The sequence below is a fragment of the Neophocaena asiaeorientalis genome, unplaced genomic scaffold (assembly GCF_003031525.2).
Source record: "Neophocaena asiaeorientalis asiaeorientalis breed wild unplaced genomic scaffold, Neophocaena_asiaeorientalis_V1.1 scaffold240, whole genome shotgun sequence".
Classification (NCBI taxonomy): Eukaryota; Metazoa; Chordata; class Mammalia; order Artiodactyla; family Phocoenidae; genus Neophocaena; species Neophocaena asiaeorientalis.
The window spans coordinates 5,344,774-5,372,367 of NW_020185331.1; the positions used below are offsets into that span (position 1 = coordinate 5,344,774).

General features: G+C 48.8%; 1 protein-coding gene across 1 annotated transcript in view; it reads left to right on the forward strand.

The window, feature by feature from the left end:
• Positions 1-27,594, forward strand: part of SUFU (SUFU negative regulator of hedgehog signaling) — a 110,736-nt gene that overhangs the window by 60,361 nt on the left and 22,781 nt on the right. Inside the window, exons 5-9 of the mRNA XM_024734832.1 lie at positions 13,408-13,550; positions 14,463-14,548; positions 14,822-14,894; positions 18,153-18,306; positions 20,145-20,256. Of these exons, the coding sequence (XP_024590600.1) occupies positions 13,408-13,550; positions 14,463-14,548; positions 14,822-14,894; positions 18,153-18,306; positions 20,145-20,256 (568 nt within the window). The remainder of the gene's footprint in view (positions 1-13,407; positions 13,551-14,462; positions 14,549-14,821; positions 14,895-18,152; positions 18,307-20,144; positions 20,257-27,594) is intronic.

Genomic DNA, 27,594 nt, shown 5'->3' on the forward strand with positions numbered 1-27,594 from the left:
AGATTTCCAGACTTCTGCAAAGGGGCAAAATGCCCTTCCTTTTTGGAATTTAGGCAAAAAGAGGGCTGTGCTGAAGTTCTTTGACTCAGAAATGCTCGGAGATACGAAGGCAGCTTTGTTCCAGAGCAAAAGTGCATCAGCTCTGTCTACCCTAAAAAATGAGAATAGCAGGTATGTGTGGTCATCTTCACCTGGGCCTATCAGGTTGTTGGTCTATAGCTATGTCTACAGATCTTAGATTTTAGATTTTTCAAAGGCAATGTTAATCCTGAGCCGTAAGAATGATAGAAGTGCTCATAAGAAACAATGTACAGTGTACAGAAATAGGACTAAGAACAAAAATTGCAAGGGAGAGAAAGGGGATTTTTTTTAATTAATTAATTTTATTTTTGGCTGCATTGGGTCTTCATTGCTGCGCGCTGGCTTTCTCTAGTTGCAGCGAGCGGGGGCTACTCTTTGTTGCGGTGCGCGGGCTTCTCATTGCAGTGGCTTCTCTTGTTGCGGAGCACGGGCTCTAGGTGCGCGGGCTTCAGTAGTTGTGGCGCATGGGCTCAGTAGTTGTGGCTTGCGGGCTCTAGAGCACAGGCTCAGTAGTTGTGGCTCGCGGGCTTAGCTGCTCCATGGCATGTGGGATCTTCCTGGACCAGGGCTTGAACCTGTGTCCCCTGCATTGGCAGGTGGATTCTTAACCACTGCGCCACCAGGGAAGCCCGAGAAAGGGGATTGTTTTTATGTAACTGACCATAACCACCAAGAGAAGAAGAAAAATAAAGTAACAGCAACAGTTTGAAGTCTATGGCAAGGGGACCAGCATCACCAGTCTGATTAATTTAGGAGAAGGTGGGGCATTTAAGAACTTAAAAGCTTAGATGGTGAAAGTGCCACTGGTGACATGTTAGATGTGAGCGAAGGGTGGCCCCCTAGCTTCCTGGCCAGTCCAGATCTGTATCATTGCACCCAGAGTGAGTGGCATGGTAGCCAGTATGGTGGCTGCCGGAGCTGCTAAGGAGTTTTCACTGCGTGCCCGAGGTATCAAGGAGGAGTTCTTTCTAATTTTATTTTTTAAAATATACCAATAATACATAAATACATTTTGGAGGTTAAAAATTCAGATTCAACAGATAAAGTCAAGTCCTCCTTGACCACACGACCCAATCTCAGGCCCCTCCCTAAAAGGAGCAACATATCTGTATGACCATCCAGACATTTTTTTCTGTGTATCTACCTTCTTCTAGATACCTAAAGAAATGGTTTGGTTTTTTTTTTTCCCTTCTTTAATGTAAGTGAAACTGTAATGTTCTTCACAGTTGGATTTTTCAAGTAACAGTATGTCTTGGAGATCTTTCCATGTCAATATATGAAGCTTTATCTAATTCTTTTTTTACTGTTGCCTGTGACTTGGTAGTATGGCTAGGCCATCATTTAACCATTCTCTTGGTGATGCACATTCAGGTTGTTTCCATTTTTCCATTATCACAAACAGTGTACAGATGCTGTGAGCATCCTTGTTCATTCCTCCTTGTGCACGTTTTGTTCTAGGATAGATGCTAAGAAGTAGAATGATTGGGCTTCCCTAGTGGCGCAGTGGTTGAGAGTCCACCTGCCGATGCAGGGGACACGGGTTCGTGCCCCAGTCCGGGAAGATCCCACATGCCGCGGAGCGGCTGTGCCCGTGAGCCATGGCCGCTGAGCCTGTGCGTCCAGAGCCTGTGCTCCGCAGTGGGAGAGGCCACAACAGTGAGAGGCCCGCGTACCGCAAAAAAAAAAAGAAGTAGAACCATTAAGTCAAAGGCAATGTATCTTTTTCTTTTGGCTGTGTTGGGTCTTCGTTTCTGTGCGAGGGCTTTCTCTAGTTGCGGCGAGCGGGGGCCACTCTTCTTCGCAGTGTGTGGGCCTCTCACTGTCGCAGCCTCTCTTGTTGCGGAGCACAGGCTCCAGACGCACAGGTTCAATAGTTGTGGTGCACGGGCTTAGTTGCTCCGTGGCATGTGGGATCTTCCCAGACCAGGGCTCGAACCCGTGTCCCCTGCATTGGCAGGCAGATTCTTAACCACTGCGCCACCAGGGAAGCCCCGAATGTATCTTTTTTATTAATAGATTCTGCCATGCCATGTGGCCCTCCAGAGTGACTGTGCTAGTTTACATACACCTGGCAACTAAATGGATTTTCTTGTGGATATTTTTTTTTTTGGCTGAGTTGGGTCTTTGTTGCCGCGCACGGGCTTTCTCTAGTTGCAGCGAGCGGGGGCCACCCTTCACTGCAGTGTGTGGGCCTCTCATCGCGGTGGCTTCTCTTGTTGTGGAGCATGGGCTCTAGGCGTGCAGGCTTCAGTAGTTGAGGCTCATGGGCTCCAGAGCGCAGGCTCAGCAGTTGCGGCACATGGGCTTAGTTGCTCCACGGCATGTGGGATCCTCCCAGACCAGGGCTCGAACCCGTATCCCCTGCATTGGCAGGCAGAGTCTTAATCACTGCGCCACCAGGGAAGCCCTCTTGTGGATTTAAATAGTAGTCTCTTTAGGAAAAAGGTGGAAGGAAAGCTCCAAATCATCTCTTGGCATTTTGAGGGATTGAAATGTACGTAGGTACTGCAAGTTTAAAACCTTTTTAGTTAATTTGGCTTTCAGAGCAGAGGAGCTTGGAATCTTCCCTGCGGGTAGGTGGAAGGTCCTCTGTGCCGGTTCAGGAGAGTGAGAGGAGCATGGGCGGGTGTTGCCCATTTACAGGCCTCTGGGCAGAAGACTCTTCCTTTCCATACTGACAGGTGTCCAAACAGATGGAGCTGCTTTAAAAGAGAAGTGGGAGCATCTGCCAGCTTAGGACTCAAGGCTCTTGAAGTGGTGAGCAAGGCCCTGAATTCCTTACAGCGGGGCATGGCCCATAGTGGGTGAAGGAACAGGCTTTGACTAGTGACAGCTGCGAGCCGTGGCGGATAAATCCCTACAAGCTCCCTTTGCAGTCAAGGTCCTCACCATCACCGGGGGGGGGGAGAATGAGGGTGTCTGGCCAGGGCCCTGTGCGTGTGGACACAAGGCGAGTGTCTGGGATCCACAGTCAGACTCTGGGGGTATCACCACTGCCAGGTAGAGAGCCAGTCCTGAGACTCGCTTTTGGGTAAGGCCCCTGGGGGCCCCAAGCAGCCTGCCAGCCCCCTGCCTTCCCTGCAGTAGCTTTGCTGAGCTCTGCTTATAAAAGGGATCTTCCTTCCCCTGAACCATTTGCCTTTGTGTCTGTGGCTTTGAGGGAGAGGGAGGAAGGTGGAGAGCCAGAGGTTGTTGCGAAAATACATAGGGAAACAATTTTGAGTCTCCTTGGACTGGCTTTCTGATCCTTGGCAATTCCTTTGATTCTGGGAAAAACCTAGAAGGAACATCCTTTCAGTTCCCCTTCAGTTTTGTAAGAACAAACATGTCTCCTCTCGCTCTTCTTTACTTAATCAAGTGGTACAGCACGCCCACTTCCCAAGCTGTGTCTTGCAGCCACATTGAGCCAGATTGATATCACACAGAACTAGATGAGGGATGCTCTCTAACCAAACAGATTCACTTTTCCAGTCATGAAACTGCCTTCAGGACTTTTAAAAGGTGGGAGGGGGTTTTAATCCTTGCTTCCACCACTTGCCTGGGTTGGAAAAGCTTGGCAATGGGCCACCATCCACACCATCCACTCAGCTACGAAGAGCTTTGCCTGCTAGCCACGAAGGCCCATTAACACACGGACAGAGAATCTGTCTCTCTCCCTCCTCCACATGCTGTTTGTTTGTTTTGTGGGTTTCTTTTTTTCTTTTTTGAAGAAAGAATCCTGTCTCGGCCTTTCTTTGGGAGAGTTTGATTTGAAACGCTGCAGTGGGACGATTGTGTAATCACGCTCCTGAGATCTTCCCTACAAGCATCTTGTCTGCTGTGCATGTGTGTAGAGAAGGGCAGGGGCGCCAGATTCTGCTGTTTTGTACCAATTGAAGCCTCTAAGCTCCAGAACATCCCACTCTTATTCTCTCCTTACAGCACTCAAGTGTTAAAGGGGAATTACCTGGGACAGATTTGTTTTTTGCTCCTATGTGATATACATACATATTGCTCTCAGCTGCCATCCAGAGCTCCTAGGGTGGGCCGTGCCTCACCAGGCTGCAAGGCTCTGAACTGAACTCTTAGCTTTGGCTTGGGGCTGGGGAGTCAGGGCAGGCGGGCGGGGAAGTGTTCACTCACGGCTTTATTTGGATCCCTGGAGGAAGGAGAGTTGCAGTTACCAGGGGAAGGTGAGCACTGATCTTAACCGGCAAGAAGGTGGTCTGTGCCCTTCCTTTGGTGGGTGCTGTCAGGTGGAGGTAGAGGAGTACTGGCGCTAGACAGTGAGGGCAGTGCCCTCTGTGTGATGCCTCGGGTCACCCCCTCCCCAGAATGAGCATAGCATCTCATGAGTGTGTTAAAGGCTCCAGAAATGTAATCTGTGGCAGTGACATCAGTCTGTCTACACCCTATGACCTCTTAAATTTTGTAGGCTCTTCTTTTCTGGAAATATACCATGAAAATTTGTGAGCACCAAGAAGGTGAGAGGGCTGGAGACTGCTTCTTGAGAGACGGTGATGGCTACCCCATTGTTGAGAAGTTTGACCTTAAACTTGACAGACTCCAGGACTTCCCTGGCAGTCCAGTGGTTAAGACTTCGCCTTTCAGTGCAGGGGGTGCGGGTTTGATCCCTGGTCAGGGAGCTAAGATCCCACACGCCTTGCAGCCAAAAAACTGAAACATAAAACAGAAGAAGCACTATTGTAACAAATTCAATGGAGACTTTAAAAAAAGAAAGTTGACAGACTCCAATCTACCAGCCTGCTTTGATCCACCTTCCATTTTCCTGCACTCCCTAAAACACTTCTTGCAGACCCACCACCCCTTTGACACCTGGCACAGTTCAGCTGGGTTTCCTGCCCTTGCTCTCTGTCTCTGGAATACATGTAGCCATCTCCAAACACGGGCCTCCAAGCGTCAGCCATGAGAAACCCTCTTTTTGGGGCTCCAAAAGACAACGTTAACCCTTTCTCCTCCAACCAAGTATATGGATTCTGACCACGGAGATGGAATGTTGTGGGTGGGACATTGCTTTCTGAGGTATTGTGTGAAACACCACTGGGCCTGTCCTTCCGCTCAGAATGGAGACAGACAGTCACTCTCCAGAGTTGGGATGAATTAAGAACTCTTGAAGAATGCACTTGTTTCTCAGTGTTTCAAAGGCAGCACTAATTATTTTGCGAACAATAGCTGTTTTCTTCTGCAACCCATTTCCCTAGGTTTTGCTAACTTTTTATATCTGGCACAGTCCAACTTCAAACCACCATGACTAAAGCTGGATGTTTGGGAAGTGGGGTAGGTTGACAGCCAGTTCGAGGGGTCAGTTAGGATCTGCACAGCCATACGGCCCCCCACCTTTTAAGAGTTCTTGCCAGGGAGTTGTTTGTTAATGGGGAAAAGGACATTGAGTGATGAAACCTTTCTTTAAACAAAGCAAGGGGCAGAACTGAACCTAGTAGTTTTTGGACTCTCTTTGGCACCGTGGAATGGTGTGAATTTGCCAAACAGGCTGCAGCCAAGGGAGGTTTCTCATGGTACTGGGAGGCAGAGCTCAGAGGAAGAGGGAAGAGAATGGGAAGTAAGCCTGCAGGCCTCACTTGGAACAGCCCTTGTGGCCCCTCTGCCATGCTGTTTGGGTTGGGGTCTCAGGGACTTGCATCCTAATATCTTGGTAAGGACCCTTCAGGGAACCAGAGAGAGGAAGGGAGAGGGAGCGAGCGCCTCTGACCACTGGACTGAACAGCTGGGCCTCCAACCGAGGCAGTATTAGCATTTGAAAACCCCTCTGAAGGGTCTGAGGGCTTCCCGGGGTGGGTGCTGGGCCTGAGTGCTGAGACCCGCGGTGGCTCCGCACAGAATGGGGCTGAGCATCCGGGGCATAAAGACCAGGCTGGACTCAAGAATGAGCCCATTGTGGCTTTGTCCCAGGCTTGAAAACTGTGACCAAGGCTCTTTCATTGTTAAGAAAGACCATTTCTTGGCCATATAGCAGAGCTAATAAGTCTGGTTCCCCCACCACGCAGGGCTGGGAGGTTGTTAGCTACATGCTCTCTGAACCTTTCTGTGGATAGTTAACACTGTCTCCTCCCCCTCCTGCCTTTAACTCACTCTGGATCCCGCAGGCTGGTGTGTTGGTCCAAGAACAGCGACTGGGGCCTGTCTCCCAGCTGCCTAAATTAAGCCCCTTCCCAAATTGTCTGTACATAGGAGCTTTTGGTCATTCGTATTTCATTTCAACAGTGTGGGTTGGTACAACATTTATTTTTAAGTCGATGTTATTTATGGTTAATAAAAGGTCATGACTCCAAACCTTTGTAGCCTCTTCCCTGTTTCCAGCTTAAGTCAGCTAGAAGTGGGGCGCTGGAGGGAATTAACTGGCCCAGCTCTTCCTTAAACCAGGAGCAATGGTGCCACCTACTGGCAGTTGCTGTTAGCTACAGGTTCTGTGGCCGGTCCTGTTTTCTGTAAAGGGACTGGGACCTGGATGGGAGTAGCTATACTGTATTCCAGTACAGGAGTAATAACGTGGAGCACACACTGAGTAGGCACACTATTTCCTGCTTACAGATGAGGAAACAGGCTTATAGATTGTGATTGGGTAAGTTGCCCAGGGTCACAGCTAGTAAGGGGCAGAGGCAAATAGGAACAGGGCCTTCCCAACGCAAGGTTAACCAGTCGTCGGCCAGGGTTTGCCAAAGCCAGCAAGAGATTTTAAGTGATAACTGGACAAGGCATTCAGTGACATGAATAGTGAGGACTGTCTTCCCCTTTCTGATTCAAGCCTGCTGAGTTTGTCAGTTTGGTATGACTCTTTAAACCTCTAACAGCTCTTTAACCCTTGTTCATTTCAGTTTTTAACAATGTTAGGTAGGCAACAGTATCAGTTATAAATTAATAACATTGTTTTTCATTGAATTATTTTGAAGTTGTTATCTTCCACTTTACAGTGAGCAACACTGATTTTCTCTCTATTTCCCTTATTATTTAGTACAGTGATATGAAGTTTCCGTTTATTTTTTATTTTTTTTAATGAATTTTCCTTTTAAAGTAAGTTTGTTTAGGTTAAGAAAAAGTGAGTCAATTTTAGGGGGAAAAATATATGTAGGTGACAGTACAGGTGTACATAGATATGTCAAAAATCCTAACAGGGCTTCCCTGGTGGCGCAGTGGTTGAGAGTCCGCCTGCCGACGCAGGGGACACGGAGTTATGGATGACTCAAAAGTTTGGGAGGCCCAGAGAAAACCATAGTTCATAAAGACACATGCACCCCAATGTTCACTGCAGCACTATTTACAATAGCCAGGTCATGGAAGCAACCTAAATGCCCATCGACAGATGAACGGATAAAGAAGATGTGGTACATATATACAATGGAATATTACTCAGCCATAAAAAGGAATGAAACTGGGTCATTTGTAGAGACATGGATGGTCTTAGAGACTGTCATACAGAGTGAAGTAAGTCAGAAAGAGAAAAATAGGTATTGTATATTAATGCATACACATGGAACCTAGAAAAATGGTACAGAGGAACCGGTATGCAAGCAGAAATAGACACACAGATGTAGAGAACAAGCATATGGACACTAAGGGGGGAAAGTGAGGGTGGGTGATGGGGGTGGAATGAATTGGGAGATTGGGATTGACATGTATACACTAGTATGTATAAAATAGATAACTAATAAGAACCTGCTGTATAAAAAAATAAATAAAATAAAATTCAAAAAACAAAAAATGTTTGAGAGGTGTTTCACTGTGCCCATCCTCACTGGCTTGCTCCCTGACGTTGGGCAGTCTTGAGGATCCTTTCCTCATTTGCAGAAAATGAAAATGCTGGAGTAGGTGATCATTGAGGTGATTTGGACTATAAAATGCTGTGATGTCTGGGCATTACGACTTAGGTTTCTCCTGGGCCAGCCTGCTTAACCTGAAGTGGTAGTAACAATCCAGGGCCTTGCTTCTCCCACTTTTCCTTTCCCGCAAAATTCTTCCCTTTTGCCTACTGCATTTTCTTTATTCTTTTAATAAATCACCTTTACTGAGATATAATTCACATATTTTATAGTTCACAGTTGTGACACCGTCACCCCAAAAAGCAACTCCAGACCAGTCACTTCTGATTCCCCCTTAACCAACCCAGGCCTAGGCAACCACTAATCTGTTTATCTCCATAGATTTGCCTACTCAGGACATTCTGTATAAATGGAGTCACACGTGGCCTTTCGTGACTGGCTTCTCACTTAGCATAATGTTTCTGCTATGTTATTCATGTTGTGGCATGTATCAATACTTCAGCACTTTGTGTTGCCAAATAATATTCCATCGTATGGATATACCACATTTTATTTATTCATTCATTAGCTGATGGACATTTGGGTTGTTTCCACCTTTGGGCTATTATGAATAATGCTGCTGTGAACATTCAGATACAAGTCCTTGTGTGGACATGTCTTCATTTCTCTTGGGTATATACTTAGTGGAACTGCTGGGTCGTATGGTAATTCCATGTTTAGTATTTCATGGAATCACCAAATTGTTTTCCAAAGCAGTTCCACTGTTTTACATCTCTACCACTATTGCACAAGGGTTCCAGTTTTTCCACATCCTCACCAGTACCTGTTATTTTCTGGGGTTTTTTGTTTGTTTGTTTTTTATTTTTATAATGGTCATCCTAATGGATGTAAAGTGGTTATTTCATTGTGGTTTTAATTTGCATTTCTTTTCACTTTCTTGTAGCACAACAGGTTTTGATTTTAATGAAGTCCAGTTTATCTACTCTTTGTTTGCTTGTGCTTTTGGTATCTATCTAGGAACATTGCCTAATCCAAGGTCAGAAGATTTACTCTTATGTTACTTCTAAGAGTTTTAACTATTAGAGTTAGGCCTGTGATCCATTTTGAATTAAGTTCTATTTATGGTTTGAAGAAGGGATCCAACTTGATTTCTTTTTTTAAAATTTATTTTTATTGATATTATTTATTTTTGGATGCATTAGGTCTTTGTTGCTGTGGGCAGGCTTTCTCTAGTTGTGGCGAACGGGGGCTACTCTTCGTTGCGGTGCTTGTGCTTCTCATTGCGGTGGCTTCTCTTGTTGCAGAGCATGGGCTCTAGGTGTGCGGGCTTCAGTAGTTGTGGCACACGGGCTCAGTAGTTGTGGCTCACGAGCTCTGGAGCACAGGTTCAGTAGCTGTGGCACACGGGCTTAGCTGCTCCGCGGCATGTGGGATCTTCCCAGACCAGGGCTTGAACCCATGTCCCCCACACTACATAAATAAATTCATTTTTTAAAAAAAGTATTGGATTTTGGTAAATGCTTTTTCTGTGTCTATCGAGATGATCATGTGATTTAAAAAGAAATCTATATTCTATTGATATAGTATGTAACAATTGATTTTCTTATGTTAAACCAAACTTGCATTTCTAGGATAAATCTCACTTGGTCATTGTGTATAACCCTTTTTATATGTGGCTGTATTCAGTCTGCTGGTATTTTTGTTGGAGATTTTTGTGTCTATGCATAAGTGATATTGATCCATGGCTTTCTTTTCTTGCAGTGCCTTTGTCTGGTTTTGGTATCAGGGCTTCATAGAATGAATTAGTGTTAGGTATTCTTTTAATTTTTGCAAAAGTTTATGAGGAATTGGTATTAATTCTTCTCTAAATGTTTGGTAGAATTTACAGTGAAGCCATTGGGCCTAGACTTTTTATTGTGGGGGAAGCTTTTAATTACTAATTCAGTCTTTTTACTTGTTGTATTGTTTTCTTACTTGCAGATCATGCATGCTGCTTGTAGACACACACTACTGTAAAAGGAGAGAAAATCTGGGAGGAGTGGGCCAAGCAGAAATTGGGAAATTTGGGGGTTTATGATTGGCTCTGCCTGGAGCTGTGCCTTACTTTAAATATTGATAAAAAGTCAAGAGATCTCAACAGTTGAAATTCCCAGATCATAAGTAATAGACCAGGGACCTCCCTGGTGGTCCAGTGGTTAAGAACCCACCTTCCAATGCAGGGGACGTGGGTTCAATCCCTGGTTGGGGAACTAAGATCCCACTTGCTGTGGGACAACTAAGCCAATGCGCTGCAACTACTGAGCCCGTGCGCCACAACTAGAGAGCCCGCGTGTGCCGCAGCTAGAGAGCCTGTGCACTGCAACGAAGAGCCCACACGCCACAATGAAAGACCCCGCATACCACAGTGAAGATCCCATGTGCTGCAACTAAGACCCAATGCAGCCAAATAAATAAATAAATAAACAAACAAACAAATAAATAAATAAAATAAGTGACAGACGACAATGAACTACTATACAGCTATATGAAAGATGAAGTAGTTGACAATTTCAGCTCTTCCAGAATGAAAAATGCAAACTTACTTCATGATTATTAAAAAAAAAATTGAGGTAGTTACAGTATACAAAACTATAATAACCAAAACAGTATGGTATTGACATGAAAAACAGACATATAGGACTTCCCTGGTGGTACAGTGGTTAAGAATCTGCCTGTCAATGCAGGGAACACGGGTTCGAGCCCTGCTCTGGGAAGATCCCACATGCCACGGAGCAACTAAGCCTGTGCACCGCAACTAAGCCCGTACACCACAACTACTGAGCCTGTGCCCTACAGGCTGCGAGCCACAACTACTGAGCCTGTGTGCCACAACTACTGATGCCCGTGTGCTTAGAGCCCATGCTCCGCAACAAGAGAAACCACCACAATGAGAAGCCTGCGCACTGTAACGAAGAGTAGCCCCCACTCACCGCAACTAGAGAAAGCCCGCGCACAGCAATGAAGACCCAACGCAGCCATAAATAAATAAATTTATTTAAAAAGTAAAATAAAATAAATAAAAACAGACATATAGATCCATGGGACAGAATAAATAAACCCAGAAATAAACCCACACATATGTGGTCAATTAATTTACAACTAAGGAGCCAAGAATATACAATGGGGGAAAGGATAGTCTCTTCAATAAATGGTGTTGGAAGAACTGGACAGCCACATCCGAAAAATTGAAACTGGACCCCTATCTTACACTGTACACAGAACTCTACTCAAAATGGTGTAAAGACTTGAACGTAAGACCTGAAACCATAAAACTCCTAGGAGAAAACATAGGGGGTAAGCTTCTTCACATTAGTCTTGGCAGTGATTTTTTTTTTTGATTTGACCCCAAAAGCAAAGACATCAAAAGCAAAAATAAATAAGTGGGACTACATTAAACTAAGAGCTTCTGCACGGAAGAGGAAACCATTGACAAAATGAAAAGACAACCTATTGAATGGGAGAAAATATTTACAAATCATACAGCTGATAAAGGATTAATGTCGAATGTATAAAAATAACTCATACAAAAAAATTACAACTCAGTAGCCAAAACAAACTATCTGATTTTAAAATGAGCAGAGGAGCTGAGTAGACCTTTTTTCAAAGAAGACACACAAATGGCCAACAGGTACATGAAGATGTGCTCAACATCACTAATCAGGGAAATGCAAGTAAAAACTACAGTGAGATATCACCTCACACCTGTTAGAACAGCTGTCATCAAAAAGACAAAAGATAACAAGTGTTGGTGGGAGTGTGGAAAAAGGGAACACTTATGTACTGTTGGTGGGAATGTAACTTGGTACAGCCACTTGGAAAATAGTATGGAGGTTCCTCAAAAAATGAAATACAGAAACTACTATGTCATCCAGCAATTCTACTTCTGGGTGTATCTGAGGAAAACAAAAACATTAATTTGAAAAGATACACACACCCCCATGTTCACTTCAGTGTTGTTTACAGTAGCCAAGATATGGAGACAATCTAAGTGTCCATTGATGGATGAATGGATAAAGAAAGTGGTATATATACACAATGGAATACTACTTAGCCATAAAAAAGAATGCAATCTTGCCACTTGGAACATGGATGGGCCTTGAGGATGTTATGCTAAGTGCAATAAGTCAGACAAAGACAGACAATACCATATGATATCGCTTATATGTAGAATCTAAAAAATATATAAAACAAATAAACAAAAGAAAACAAAAACCAAGCTCATAGGTACAGAGCAGACTGGTGGTTGCCAGAGGGGAGAGGAGGTGGGGGAGGGGTAGGTGAAATGGGTAAAGGGGGTTAAGAGGTACAGACTTCCAGTTATAAGTTCTGGGGAGGTAATTATACAGCATGGTGGCCTATGGTCAACAGCACTGTGTTGTATATTTGAAAGCTGCTAAGAGAGTAGATCCTAAAAGTTCTCATCACAAGAAAAAAAATTTGTAACTATGTGAGGTGATGGGCTTATTGTGGTAGTAATTTAACAGTATATACATATATCAAATCATTATGTTATATACCTTAAACAAAACAGTGTTATATGTCAATTATAAATAATAATTTCCCCTCAATAAAACTGGGGGAAAAAAAGGAATGAGGTAACTCTTTATGTGTTGATATGAAATGATCTCCAAGATACATAATTTTAAAAGAAATGTGCAAAATGGTGTGAAGGAAAAAAAAAATGGAGAGGACCTATAGATGCTTATAGGCTAGTAAATGCAGAGTACCTGTGGAAGGACACCCAAGGCGTTGTTTTTCCCTTGTGGCTGTGATACCTTAAACATCTTTCTTTAAAGCAGCGGGCCTGTGTGAAGGGCAACAGTGAGACTACAGGGTGGCCATATTTGCACGTTTCTCTTGGGCAGCCTGGGTCCAATGCCTGTGTCCTCATGGGAACAGCTGCCCCTCCAGGCTGCACATCTAGGCCGAGGTGTGTGAGGCAAAGTCAGACCTCCATCTAATGAGGAACTATTCCCTGAATCTGTCTACCTGTGAGAAACTGGTGACAGATCTCAAAAGCCCTCCAAGGAAGGAAGTTCCTGTTTGAACACTATTTCAGCCACACAGAAATCCTGGTATGTTTTTCCAAGGTGAAGGGTTTTATTGCCCTCCAGCCTTCCTGTGGGCTTCTGGCCAGGATGGTCCCACAGTAAAGCACTTTATTCTTTCTTGGCAGACCCAATTGTGGCTGCCCCCTGCCTCCCGAATAAGTGAAGGTTCTGGGGAAGCAAAGATGCCAGAAGTCTTTGGACTTGTCAGGCCAAGCACGCAGCCACACTGGTAGCCCGTCATCTTCCACTGAAGGCTGGCAGAATTGGCGAGCAGGAACGTGTTTGGTTTGGGGGCAGTAGCCATACTCTTTGCTCCCATCCAAGTGAATGCGTCCCCTCCTTCACAGGGGCCACCTTGGAAGGCTGGGGAGCCTCCCAGCCTGGGCTTCTGGGACCCCGGGTCGGGCTCCAGGCCTGGCTGCAGGGCCTCGGTCGCTGAGGACCCTCACGTCTGTCCACAGAGAACACCTTCTGCAGCGGGGACCACGTGTCTTGGCATAGCCCTTTGGATAACAGTGAGTCGAGAATTCAGCACATGTTGCTGACAGAGGACCCGCAGATGCAGCCCGTGCAGACACCGTTTGGGGTGGTAACCTTCCTCCAGGTGAGGCACAGGTTGGACTTGGGCTTGAGCCTTTCCTGGTAGGACAGGAGGGCATGGGTGGGGCAGTGAGGGAACAGAGATTTCCTGTGGTCTCCTTCCACTTTCTAGTCCCTCTGATGGTTTGTCGGGTAGATTCGGATGGCCTGATTTAGCCTGCTGAGATGGGGTAAGGGGGCAGGGGCAGGGGCCATTTGGGTAGGAAAGGATGGCTGTACTGAGTGGATAGCAGGGAGGGTATTTCTGTGAACTCGTAAGACCCAGATAGCCACAGGCACAGGACCTCCCAGCAGGCAGCTTTGGACTGGACTTTCCCTTACCCAGAAGGGACGACGTGCACCTACCCCAGCTGCACCCGGGCTGCTTGTGATCATGGTGGGGTCTGTGTGGAAGTTCAGTTGTTTCCTTTGAGATTTATTCAAAGGCTCAGCCCCTGATAAGGAAGGGAGCTTCTCTGCAAGCTGCTGGTGCCCTTTGGTCATCGTTCTAAGCTTAAAGGGTCTCAAAATCTCCTCTGTTTACAACCCCCATGATCCTAGACTGGGCCGGAGCATCTCCCTGGACCTCCCCTGCTTCCAGAGACATGGGCTGGGGACCCATCCTGAGTTGGCAGGGCCCTGATTTTCTCTTCTGCAGTCTAGGGCTAGGCTTTGTGTCGCCCAGACCCCTGAGCCATCACAGCAGGGCAAGGGTCAGACCTCAGTGCCCTGTGTGTGGACCCATCCATCTGCTAGCCAGGCCACTGTTCCCTCCTAAGGGAACCATCCCACTTTGGACACATCAGCCCCTGAGCACAGATCCTGCCTGTGGTCCCCCAACTTTGGTGATACTAAGAGAGCCTGGGTAGTTGACCTTCCGGGTGGGTTGGAGGAATGGCCATTAACGCACAATGGCATCTTTGTCCCGGGGTCTCAGATTGTTGGCGTCTGCACCGAGGAGCTCCACGCAGCCCAGCAGTGGAATGGGCAGGGCATCCTGGAGCTGCTGCGGACAGTACCCGTGTGAGTACATCCCTGCACTATGAGATGGGGGCGGGGTCCCTGGGCCTGGGCTTGGGAACCCCTCCTTCTCTCCACATGTGGGTGCCCCCTTACATTGCTGCTCAGGCTCTGGGTTTTCAGACTGGGGCTTCCTGATCACTCTCCCTGACAGTCTCTGGCCACTAACTGATCCCCTGTGTTCTGGGCTGGGGGCAGCAAACAGGGCAGGATGTAGACCCAGCCCATCAGCCCCAGACCCTCAGTTACCATCCTGTCCCCTTTCCTTGTCCACAGCGCTGGCGGCCCCTGGCTGATAACTGACATGAGGAGGGGAGAGACCATATTTGAGATCGATCCACACCTGCAAGTATGTCTTGAGTGAGGAAAACCTTTCTAGCACACTGTGCCTAGGCTTCTTCCAAATAACACTGGCTTTCATCCTGGGAAAACGGAGGAGCTTTATTTGTGAGTGAGTAGAAATATGGCATGATTTGGAATTTGTCCTCTGAATTCTGCAGAGCACATAAGGGAGCAGAGATTTCAGGCCAGGAAAACTTGTCTTAGACATATGTTTTTTTGCATTTTAAAAGGATTGATTTTATTGAATGCAAATTATACATCAATAAACCTGACCAGAAAATCGGATCACTAGCAAGGAAAGAAAATCAGTATAGTGGATATTTCTTGCTCAGTACTCATCCTGCCATGTTCCCCTTCTTAGAAGAACACAGAGTTTCTTTCAGGAAGCCACCCCACTGCCACCGCCACCCTGTAACAGTAGGACAGGTGATAGTGACTCCACAGCCCAGCTGCAGGGAGGAGCGCTGATTGGTCTAATGATCCCATCCCCCTTTTAGATACATTTTTCATCTTGGGTAGTCGGATACCGAGCTCCTCCCCTGGCTAGGTTGGCATCCCTTCATATATAAAAGGAAGTCTCTATACACACAGGCCTGCAGTTCTCACTCACTATGGCCCACCTGTACAGAGTGTCAGTGTTGTCTTTGGGTTTTTTAGAAGCAGCACTCTGTATGAAGGTGACTTTTGAAAGCCACGTAGAGCATAACTTCCTTTCTTATTGGCAGCTCCTGAAGCAGGAACCGCAGACAGCTAATAATGTGCCTGACATGTGCCTGCCTCCTTCTCCTTTGCCCCTGCCCATTGCGGGTCATTGCCATCTCTGAACATTTTATGCCTCTGCAAAAATCTGGTAGGCCACAGGCTGCTGCCAGGAGTTATATGTCCTTTAGGAAGGGTGGGAGGTGGCCAGGAGAGGTAGCAGGCGGACATGTAGCCAGCAGTTCCTGGGCTGTTTACTGCAGACCTGGGAGTTCTTGGGCAGAAGCCCTACTCATTCACAGATGACACTCCTCTGTTTTCCTAGTGCCTTGAACACTGCAGCTTTCCAATTGCTGCCAGGATATCCTCTGTTATCTGTGCTTTAAACTTGGTTTCTTTGTAGCTTCTGCTTATACAAGAACCAGGAACCACAAAGGCTATGTTTCCCCAAGCCCTTGTTCTGCAGCCACACTGGGATCCAGCACGGGGCACCATGGGCTGTTGTTTGGCCCCTGTCCTAGGTGCCAAGTGCTAAGAAAGCACCTGATCCTTTAAGCTACTAGGGTAAGCAGCCCATCCTTTCTCTGCGTGCTGAGAACAGTTCTCCTCCCTAGTCTTCAGGCGCCCCTGAGGCCAGCCAGCAGGACCCAGAGCGCCTAGTGTTCTTTAAAAGCAAGCAGGGGGGGCTTCCCTGGTGGCTCAGTGGTTAAGAATCCACCTGCCAATGCAGGGGACACAGGTTCGAGCCCTGGTCCGGGAAGATCCCACATGCTGTGGAGCAGCTAAGCCCGTGCGCCACAACTACTGAGCCTGCGCTCTGGAGCCCGTGAGCCACAGCTACTGAAGCCCACGTGCCTAGAGCCCGTGCTCCGCAACGAGAGAAGCCCCCGCAATGAGAAGCCTACGCACCGCAACGAAGAGTGGCCCCCGCTCGCCACAACTAGAGAAAGCCTGCACGCACCAACGATGACCCAACACAGCCAAAAATAAATAAATAAATAAATTTATAAAGAGAAAGATTATATTTTTAAAAAAAAAAGCAAGCAGGGGCACCTTGGTGAGAAAGTCCAGTTTCCTTTCCTGGGCGCTCTGTGCACCCAGTGGGAGCTCCTGTGTGCTCGCTTGTGTCTCTGGGGCCTGCTTGCAGGCCGTTTGTTTCAGAGCTGCTCCTGGTCCTTTGCTCCAAGCTCTACCACTAGCCAGCTATGTGCGTGGACAAGTCTCTGAACTCCTCTGCGTCTTCACCCTTTCTTGTTTACTCATAAAGTAAGTGGGCTGAGCTTGTTGAGCCAAGAGGTGTCCTGAGCTCCTTGCTTAGGTGAGAGGCCTCAGGGTGGCCAGTGGAGAGGGAAAAGCGTAGACTCCACCCCAAGCAAACTAGGGCTCACACGCCCCTGGTTAGAGCACAGAGAGCCACTCCCTGTCATCAGCCTCCCACGCCTCTGCTCAGAATCCCCAGCTTTGCCTAGGCTGCTGGTAGCACTGGAGAGGAGGAGAATGGGATTGATGGGAAGGAGGCATTGGGCCAGGGCCACCTGCTGACTGGTCTCAAAAAATAAGGACCCTCTGTAAGCTTACCTTGTGCTTCCCTGGATGGGCTCCCTGGCCGAGCAGCAGGCCTGTTTGGAGCCTGTGGAGCCCTGGGGAGAAGGTCCCCCAGACAGGGAGGAGCAGACTCTTACTGAAGTACTAACTCAGGAGCTCTATTTGGCCTACATGACTGTTTATGAACAAGGTTGCGGGAGCCTCCCAGATGACCTTTCATCCACAGCCCAACATCACAACTTTGTTTTACCAGAAATCCCAGGTGTTTGTGTTTAGCTCTTCCTTGAGGCCATTTGGAGAGTGTTTGGACTCAGAAGTGTCAAGGCCTGTGCGAAGGCAGGGCCTCTGGTGGGGTCTAAGGATGGTCACTGCCCTCCAGGCCCCCATTTCAGTCTAAGAAATGGAAAAGAATCTCCATCCAGAATTCTTGGCCAAACAAGTCAGCAATGCAGCAAGGGGAAGTCCGGCCCTTCTGCTCTCTGGGGACTCTTCCCTGTGTGACCACACCCTCTGCTGTTGGAAGAGAAAACTGCAGGTATGGAGTCGGAGAAATTGGGCTGAGTCCCCGCCTCTCCCGCCTGTGGCCGGCATCCACCCTGGCCTCTGGAGCAGCGACCGGGTGATCAGTGAGGAGAGGAAGGACTGTGCCTTTCCTCAGGAGGGTGGTTCCTGGCTCTGCCACATCAGCTCCACGGGCCAGCACAGGGTGGGCAGAGTCGGAGCTCTGAAGCGGGTAATGACAGTCACTTTACTGGAAGGCTGATGGGAGAGGAGACGCTTCCCTTGGGATTTTCATTCTTCCCGGCTCCCCTAATTCCTGATTCCCCTGGAGGAGACCCGTGGCTGGCAGAGACCGCCACGCGTTAGTAACCAGGGCAGAATAAGGTCAGAGACCCTGCTCTTCTGGCACCTGTCCCATGCTCAGCTCTTACCAGGGCTCAGTAAACATGGGAAAGGTGGTGGTGACCTTGGGCCACTGGTTCGCTGAAGGAACTCTGGCTCTTTGACTCTTTCCAAGCAGGAGAGAGTTGACAAAGGCATTGAGACGGACGGGTCCAACCTGAGTGGTGTCAGCGCCAAGTGTGCCTGGGATGACCTGAGCCGGCCCCCCGAGGACGACGAGGACAGCCGGAGCATTTGCATCGGTACTCAGCCCCGGCGGCTCTCTGGCAAAGGTGGGAGCCGTCGCCTTCCCTTTCCCCAGGCCGGGTTTCAGTATTTCCTGGCAGGATTTAAACAGCAAGTGAGGTCTTCAGCAGGGTGGAATGAAGGGAGCTTTACTGACCCGTTTCTCCTGTGTTTCCTGTGTGTATTTCAGATTGCACTTCCAGCAGTGACCATTGTGTTTTAGATTTGCCTCTTGCTATCTGAGGTCAGGGAGGTGAGTGGAAGCCCTAGAACAGTTACAGGAAACAGCCATAGTCCACCCAAATGCAAGAGAACAAGCATCGGCCACCCACAGAATTGACGCAGGGCCCAGCTCCAGCCTGAAAGCCATGCCAGGCCTGAGGATCACTCTGGCCTTGGGCCCTCCCAGGCCTCAGACAAGAGAGGCCTGAGTGTGAGGCCAGTTTGCACACTTCCCCACCCCACTCTCTTGCAGATATAATGTAAGGGGCATAGGCAGGGCACCCTTACCTGCTGCATTTTGTCGGGGGGCCTTGGGGAAGGAGGATATGGCTCCCCTGTTGGAAGCTCACCATGCTGGTCTTGGTTAGCGAAACAGTTGTGGTTTTTAAGAAAGGGCCTCCCTAACTAACTCCAAAAGAAAAGCGGCCATTTATACAGACGTGATTACAGCTGCTTTTTCTACTTCCTTTTTCAATTCTTCCACCTTTTCTTAACTTTTGAAGAGTAAGATACCTAGAATCCTGAATAAAATACCAGCCCATGTGACCGCACTTATAAAAGGTTTTCTTTCCATAAAAAACAACTTAAACCCCTAGTGCAAATATCTGACCCCTTGCTTTCCTTCCTGCTTATTCTAACGATGTGCCAAGCCCTGGGGAGATTCTGAGAGAGTGTACAGTTATTAGAATCATTCAGTTGCTTTTGACAAAAGAGCTAATTTAAGGAGGGATTCACAGTTTTGTCCAAAATTTCAACCATCATTGGTTATTTTTTTTAAAATTATAAAAGTAAGATCCATGCCACTATAACAAGCCAAACACTAGAAAAGTTAATAATCACCTCTATCCTCAAAGCCCACCCTTTAACCAACAAACGTTAATTTGCTTTTTTGTGTGTGTTTGCAGTTTGCAAACGTAAAAACGTACTTTTTGCAGTTTGCAAAAAGTAAATCTTAGACAAAAATCTCAATATAGGGGACCAGACTAGTAAGCTTCACCCCAAAGACCAGAAAAGCACCTTGCAAAGAAATAATTCAACCAGGGGACTCCTTTGTCACCTCCTGGCCCTTGGCAGACCCGTGGAGAGGCAGGGTTCCCTGGGATAGTACCAAGGTGGGGAGATGACTCAGTATCCCACTGACCCGGCCCAAGGGGAAGGGGTGGCAGGGCCAGATACCAGCTGACCACCCGGAACCCAGGAACTTGTGTAAGGGATGCCTGCTCATTCATGGCAGAGCACTCGCAGCCCTTACTGGCATCCATTAAGTGGGTAGAATCCCTGGGTGGTCTTGGGCAGTGGCTGTCTTGTGAGTCACTGTCTGGAGCCATGTTAGGGGTAAGCCTAGGGCCTGTGACACAGGATGGGAAAGGACAGTGGAGGAGAGCCCTGCCTTGGAGAGTGCCCTTCTGCAGTCCAGAGGCCATTCCTTGTCTTCCTCAAGAATGGTGCTCTTCAGACCAGAAGTTTCCAGAGCACACGATGCCTCGTCTGCCCTGTGTCCTCATGCTGCACTCAGATCGCACAGCTGATGCCTAGAGTGGCCTCAAGACCAGCCTTCGTGGGGGCCCTTCCCGAGCCCATCAGCAGAGCCAGGGTCCAAGGACAGGGATGGGGATGCTGGGGGCCCAGAGGGCCATCAGGTAACTTAATGGTGTCATTGCAGACACGGAGCAGATCCGGGAGACCTTGAGGAGAGGACTTGAGATCAACAGCAAACCCGTCCTTCCGCCAATCAACCCCCAGCGGCAGAACGGCCTCACCCACGACCGGGCCCCGTAAGTGCCCTGCCCACAGAGGGGTTAGTCTAGCTTCCCGACAGCAGTGTCCCGGGACTGGGACGAGGGGGCAGTTTTGTCCTTCAGGGCCTGTCCCTGTGGCTTGCATGAGAGAGAACAATGCCCAGAGGCCTTGCTGGATGGACTCAGGGTCTCTGGGGCACACAGATCTGTGGGTTGTAAGGGCCTCAGAGGGAACGCAGCGGACCAGAAATATAAACAACAGTAAATATTTACATAGGCTGTGTGAGCAGATGGGAGGCCAAGTTGGGGCAAAATCTGACTTGGGGCCTCCCAGCCTTGTGGGAGCCCATTGTGCTGAGCACGATTCCCCTCCTTATCTCGGCCTCGGCCAGAGTTGCCCTTCCTTCCTTCCTGGAGCCTGGTCTCCGGCTGATAGCTGCAACCCCAGGGGCCTCCCTGTCTGGCCAGCCCCGGACTGGACGCCTGCTGCTGAGGCCCTTCTTCCTGCCTCCCTTCCATGGGGCCCAGGGAAGGGAAGTCCTCTGCAGGCCTCTGCTGTCTGTCCAAGAGCCCCTATAGCTCTTAGGAGAGACTGTGACCACCCCAGAGGTCAGATCCACTTCCTGCTGACCTCTCTTCCTCTGATGGGGGCGAATGGTGGGCAGAGCTGGAGCTGGGCACCCCCCTCTGCCCTTAGTCCCAGGGCAACTCTAGGGAATAGCTGCTGGCAGGGGATGCCTGGGAGCTGGCAGCCCAGAGCAGGAACCCTGCCTGCCAGAGAGGAAGTTGCTGTGCCCTGGGCTAACAGGGAGGCGGACCACTCCTGCAAGACCAGGGTGATCCGTCCTTCTTCTAAGAAGTCTTTATTACACACTTGCTGTGTCGCAGGCTCAGGACCCAGAGGGCCATCTGAGGTGTAGGCTCTTTTGGGGGCACATGAACTGAAACAGTTAATTAATTGGCATGATTCTGTCTGTGGATGTAATTTGTTGGAAATAGTTCCTTTGAATTCTAGCTCCAGTTGCTCATCCACGATCCCCAGAAATGGTAATGATCTATTGTGCTACAGAAGGGTCAAGTCAGCATGATCTGGAGTAGTTAGGGAGGGCTTCTTGGAGGAGGAAGGACATGAGACGGGCCTTGAAGGAGCCCTGGAATTTTAACAAGCAGGTGAAGAAGCTGACAGGGATGGAACAGGGGAGGCCTGGCTGGTTAAAGTCGAGGCTGTAACCTGGGAGCAGATTGTGGAGTAGGGAGAGTTACTCTGGCTGCCCAAGGTGGCCCACCTGAAGAATCTGCCATCCAGAAGCCATGAGAGTAGAGGCCTTTTGCAAGAGCCTGGAGAAGCTTCCACTGCCACCTCCAAGCAGCTTTCAACTCCAGCCAGTGGATTTCTGCAGCCAGCCGCCTTGAAGGAGTTGGCTTAAGGCACCATCTTCCCCTGGCAGGAGCAGATGGCCAGGCTGAGTCGTGGGGCATCTGGAAACTCTCCACCTGTGAGTCTGGACCCTGTCCCAGGGCCATACTCCTTCGCGTGCCCTGAGCTTGGCCTCTTCCTCTGGGCCCCACTGGCACTGATGGGAGGTCGGGAGGTAATTGAAGGCTTAAAGGCTCAAGGAGATTGCCCCATAACTTGTAGTCTCAGTCCAGATGGCCCTTCCACCTCCAAAGGTCTGGGTTTCTGGGCAGAAGGGCAGGGGCTCCTGTGGAGGCAGCCCACTTGCCCCTACTATACATCTGGGACAAGTCTGAGATCTCACTCCCAGTCTAGGGCGTACTTCCAGCTGCTGCACCCCCAGACACTGTAAGGCACACAGAGTTCCTGGATGCAGACATCCAGCCCAGACTCAGCCTACTGGGCAGTGGGGCATCGGATCTGGTCCAAGGACTATCTGTAGACTCCGGGCAGAGGCTGCAGCCTCCTCTCTTTGGCCTGAGTTGGCTGAGCTGCAGAGAGATGGATGCGAATAGATCAGAGGTGCAGCCATCTGGGGTCATCTCCCCTCCCTGCAGCTCAAGGACCCAGTCGCGTCTCCAAGGTGCTGGAATCTGCAGTCTGAAGGGAATCGGAGTGTCTCCTCTAAGGTTGTCAGTGCTGGTTACCAGTTTGTTAGCAGTTGGTTGAGAAATGGTTCCTCCTTTGCCAAGAACATTTTCCAACCCTCCCTCAAGTCTCCAGCTCCCTGTCACCTCAGGATCGATGACGGCGGCCTCAGTTCAGATTAGCACGCACGACTGTAATATCTGTGCTGCCCACCCTGGGACCTGACCCGGTTTCAGATAAACCGCATGGATTGTGACTGAGAAAGCCAACCCAAAATGTGCTGGCACTAGTGTTTGCTCCTCTCCCTGTGGGGGAGTGACCGGCATGGGCCCTATTGTGTCTTCGTGTCCGATTTCCTTTAGTCAGGCTTTCTGGGCTGGGGCTCAGATGCACAGTCTTATGGGCCTGAGTGTGGTTTGAGAAGGCTGTGGAGATAGAACAGAGGTTCAGAAGAGCCAGTGGAGCCTGAGTATTAGCAGCTGGGCTCTGGCCTACCTGAGGGAATCAGGCACTTGATCTTTTCCCACCTTAATGGCGACTAACACTGATCAGGTGCAAGGGCCAGGTAACGTTCCAAGTGCTTTATACCATCCTCGTAGTCACTCTGTGAAGTAGATAATCTTATTATCCCCCGTTTAGAGATGAGGAAACTGAGTGACTTGGCCAAGGTGAGAAAAGGGTGGCACTTAGGGCAGTCCCTCAGCCATTAACATGGTGTGGTCCTCCTTACTCCATTCTCAGGGACCGTGTGAGGGACACCCCAGACTGTGTCTCTCACCCTCATAGGTGGACCTCCTCTAACTAGTCAAAGCATGAGTAGAGACTGCTCCCTTGGCACCGAGGACAAGGCTAAAGCCCCATGTTAGAAGCTTACTGTTTGTATTTAACTCTAGGGAAGACATGCCGCCAGGCTCAGTGCTTCCAAATCCCAGAGATAACAAGATGTGTCATAATTGTCTCATTTATACCAGAATTACTTTTTAACACAAAGCCTTGTTTTCTTCATGTTCAGAAACAAAACCAACCGTATATCTCTGGCCCCTCCACCACTTCAGGGCTAGGGGATTTCTTTCTTTTTTGCTTGAGGCCTCACTTCCTGCTTCCCAGAGAGGCAGGGCCCTCTGGGTAACTGCTCCTCTCCCACTCCCCCTGCCAACCCTCCTCCCACCGCCTTCCGCCTTCCCGGAAGGGGAGTCCTTGGCCCTCTTTGGGGCTTCTTCCAGCGTTTCACAACCCCTGCATTCCAGCCATGAAATTTGTATCTGGCTTTTCCCAAGATGATCAGTTGAGAAAAGCCTCCTTCGGCTTGCTGGCGCCTCCCTTCCCACGGCCTGCCCACGTGAGTTTGGGAAGCAACTCCTCTGTGCCACTGAGGGGAGCCCAGCTTAAGGGCTGTGCCTGCCGACATTTATAAGGACCTGGGTCGAGGGAGAAAAAGTCACTGGCATCCTCTGTCTGAGGTTGCCTGGTTAGACGTGGACTGTCCTGTGGAGTCTGGCCTTTGCTTCCCAGCCTCCCCACAGTGACCCCGGGGATGTGCATGGTCAGGTGCATTGCGTGGGGAGGTTTGCATTTCTGTAAACTTGCTCTGATGCTGGGAACCTGCATCAGTGTACCAGGACCTCCTCCTCCTTCTGCCAGTGAGTCACTGATTGAGGTTGGGGGACCTTTAGGGAGCTCTCTGGGTCACATAACCCCCCCCCCCCCGCAAAGAGGGGCAGGGCCCATGCATGTGTGTGCACATGTGTTGGGGGGGGAAGGTTCCTGGCTGTGGGAGAGACACTTTGTAGTTGAGGCATCTTTAAAAAGCAAACTAGGGCTTCCCTGGTGGCGCAGTGGTTGAGAGTCTGCCTGCCGATGCAGGGGACACGGGTTCGTGCCCCGGTCCAGGAGGATCCCACATGCCGCAGAGCGGCTGGGCCTGTGAGCCATGGCCGCTGAGCCTGCGCGTCCAGAGCCTCTGCTCTGCAGTGGGAGAGGCCACAATGGTGAGAGGCCCGCGTACCGCAAAAAAAAAAAGCAAACTAACCGTCATCGCTGAGCTAAGTTTCTCAGTCTTCTGGAATTGCACCAGCAGCTTTTAAGGCTTTTTTTTTTTTGCTTGTTGCCTTAATTTTCTGGAAAATTAAGGTTTCGTAGCATGATTTCTCCTGTTGTGACATTTTCAGCTGCACCCTTCCCCCAACATGCACACAAAACACACATGTATTTCTCTCCACTTTTATGAGTGTCTCTGCTCCCATCTCTTTAGCCTTTTGGATGGGTAGCCATGCTGCCTCTGTTCCCATCTTGAATAGCTTGTGACCTGGCCAAAGAGTCATCCTTTAGAGAAAATTGTGTTTTGTTTTGCTCAGCCCATGAGACCCATGAAGATTAATTAGAAGAAGAAAATATCTCGTTTGCATCCAGTGAATTGGGTGAAGGAAGGTGAGTTTCCATCTGGGAAAACAGCTGGGCTATTGCCGTCACTTCCTGCATGCAGGGCAGTCTTGGGTAACCCTGCTCAAAGGGCTCTATCATGTCAGTGCAGTGGCCTGCCTGGAGCCCGAGTGTGTCATGTTGGCGCCCCTCACCACTCCCACGCTGGGGAAGTACGGTTGTTTTCACTGGAGAGAAAAACCCAAGAAGAAACAGCCCTGCTCTCAGGGCCCCAGCCAGGCCCCACAGGGCTGATGGGAGGAAGGGCCCAGGCCTCTGTGATCCACATTTGTCTTGCTAAGTGCCTGCCTTTATGTGCCTTTCTCGGAAATACACACTCGAAAGGGCAGATCAAGGGCTCCACAGCAGTCCTGCCTGGGTGAATTTCTGTTTGAACTCCATTCTCTGCTCTACTTCCCCAAAGATGTGAAGCAGTGGCCATTGTTAACACCCCAGCCTCAGAGTTCATGGCCGGCACATTGAATTCTCAGTCCAAACTGCATCTATCTTCCTCAAGTTGCACAATCAGGAGTATTTTTATCGCCCATCCTTGATCCTCAGTGTCACCCAACACTTCAGTAGTGAGTCACTTCTCCAGGGAAGGGAAAAGGAAGGCTCAAAGGTGAGAGCTGGAGAGAGGAAATGACTCAGTGTCTCAGAAACCAGGAAGCCAAGGGCTCTGGCTAGAGCAGGCTCGTTCAGGAGAGCAGGGGTCCTAGTCTCCCACCTGAGTCAGACCACAAGGCTGCGGGTGGCAGTCCCTGGTGCCCAGAGGAATTAGTAGTTGATGAAGGAATCCACCAACCTTAACACAAGTTTTCCTCACTCTGTCTTCTTCACCCACACTCCGTCCCACTGTTCTATCATCACGTTCCATCCTTGGAATATTCACAGTGAAAATACTGCGTTTCATTGTTTGGTTGTTGGTGTTTACCAATAACCTTTTAAGGCCTTTTACTCCGTGTGTCATCCTCATCAGATAATTTTTCCAAATTCAGATGGTAGCAGTAACTGTGGAGGTGAGCTGGTGCCCTCACCCACACCCACACCCTGTCCCAGTCCTGCTCTGAAGGGAAACCTGCAAGTGGTTCTTTCTCTGGAAAGTTCAGAGCTTTCGTCAGCAATCTGAAAGCAAAAGGAATAATCTCCCAAGCAAGTGGCAGAAGCCAGAGGTTGAGCTGGGCTCAGCAGGCCAAACCCACTTCACTTCTGAATAGTTGCCAACCCGGGTGCCCTGGTTCCTGCTCCCGGGCGTCCCCAAGGAAAAGGCCCCAAGTCGTGTGGCCAGTGCAGACGTCATCACTGTCACAGGACTGGGATTGTGGCTAAAAGGAGTCTCGGTGGTTGGGCTCCTCTCCTTTCCACACCTGCTGCCATTGATAGAATGTGACCAATACCCTGAGGCTAAAATGGAAAAATTAAGACTCTTCAGTCTGTAGAGACCAGGGTGGAGAGGAAACATGGATACGGTTCTGTCAATCTGTGAAGTGTGGGTAGGGTGAACAGGGGCCTGTACTATAAACTGTGCAGCACTAGAAATCAGGAGTCTGTCCTGAAAAGAGAAGAGAAAGGTGTGTTAGGATATGTAAAAAGTCCCCTTAAACAGTGGAAAGTGTAAATATAGGATGTGTTACAGAGACAGGTAGTAAAAAAGAAAGACATGGAAAGATTTAGATCAATTGATGAATTACTGAGGTGTGCCTCTGAGCCATCCACAAACCAGTCCTCAGTGCTCCCAATACAGGAAGAATCCTGGGCTGGACAGCTTCTGTGACCAAGCAGGCAGGTTTTTGTTTTTGTTTTTGTTTTTTTGGCCGCGTGGCATGTAGGATCTTAGCTTCCCGACCAGGGATCGAACCCGTGTCCCCTGCAGTAGAAGCACAGAGTCTTAACCACTGGACCGCCAGGGAAGTCCCAAGCAAGCAGTTTTTATTAAGTATCGTCATATGCCAGGCCCTGTGTTGTGGGCTATTTTTGTCCCCATTTTACAAACAAGAACACGGAGGTTTAGATAGATTGTATAACTTATTTTGGGTCAATGAGCCAAGATTAATAAAGTTCAGAGCCAAAATTTGAACCTTGGGTTGTTTGAATCCAGATCCAGACCTCTTCACCACTGGGTACTGCCTGTAAAAGAAGATAAAAGTGGAGGAGTTGCCTGCCAATTCACAGGAAAAAATAACGAAAGAAGGCCTTGGAAGTCTCTATACCAGTGCACAGAGTAAAGCTGGTGTTTTAATTTGCCTGAAAACCCCTGAGGGTGGCAGGTCAGAGAGAAGCATACTAAAAAAGTGAAATCTGCTAGAGGATATGCTCCATCGAAATGAGTGAGGAAGACATACGGGGAGCAGGAAATAGGATCCAACATGAGAAAGAGGCGAGAGGAATCACCAGTGTGAAGGTAAGGGGTGATCCCATGACGACAGTTGTGCTGCAAAAACGGAAGGCAGACAGTTCAGACTAGAGTCGTTTGGAAGGATCCTCTGGAGAAATGTCTTTTTTTTTTTTTTAATGATATTTAATTTATTTATTTAATTTGTTTTTTTTGGGCTCTGTTGGGTCTTCATTGCTGCAAACGGGCTTTCTCTAGTTGTGGTGAGCAGGGGCTACTCTTTTTTTTAAAAAATAAGTTTTATTTATTTATTTATAGCTGTGTTGGGTCTTTGTTGCTGCATGTGGGCTTTCTCTAGTTGCGGCGAGCGGGGACTACTCTTTGTTGCGGTGCGCAGGCTTCTCGTTGTGGTGGCTTCTCTTGTTGTGGAGCATCAGCTCTAGGCCCGCGGGCTTCAGTATTTGTGGCACGTGGGCTCAGTATTTGTGGCTCGTGGGCTCTAGAGCGCAGGCTCGGTAGTTGTGGTGCACGGGCTTAGTTGCTCCGCGGCATGTGAGACCTTCCTGGACCAGGGCTCGAA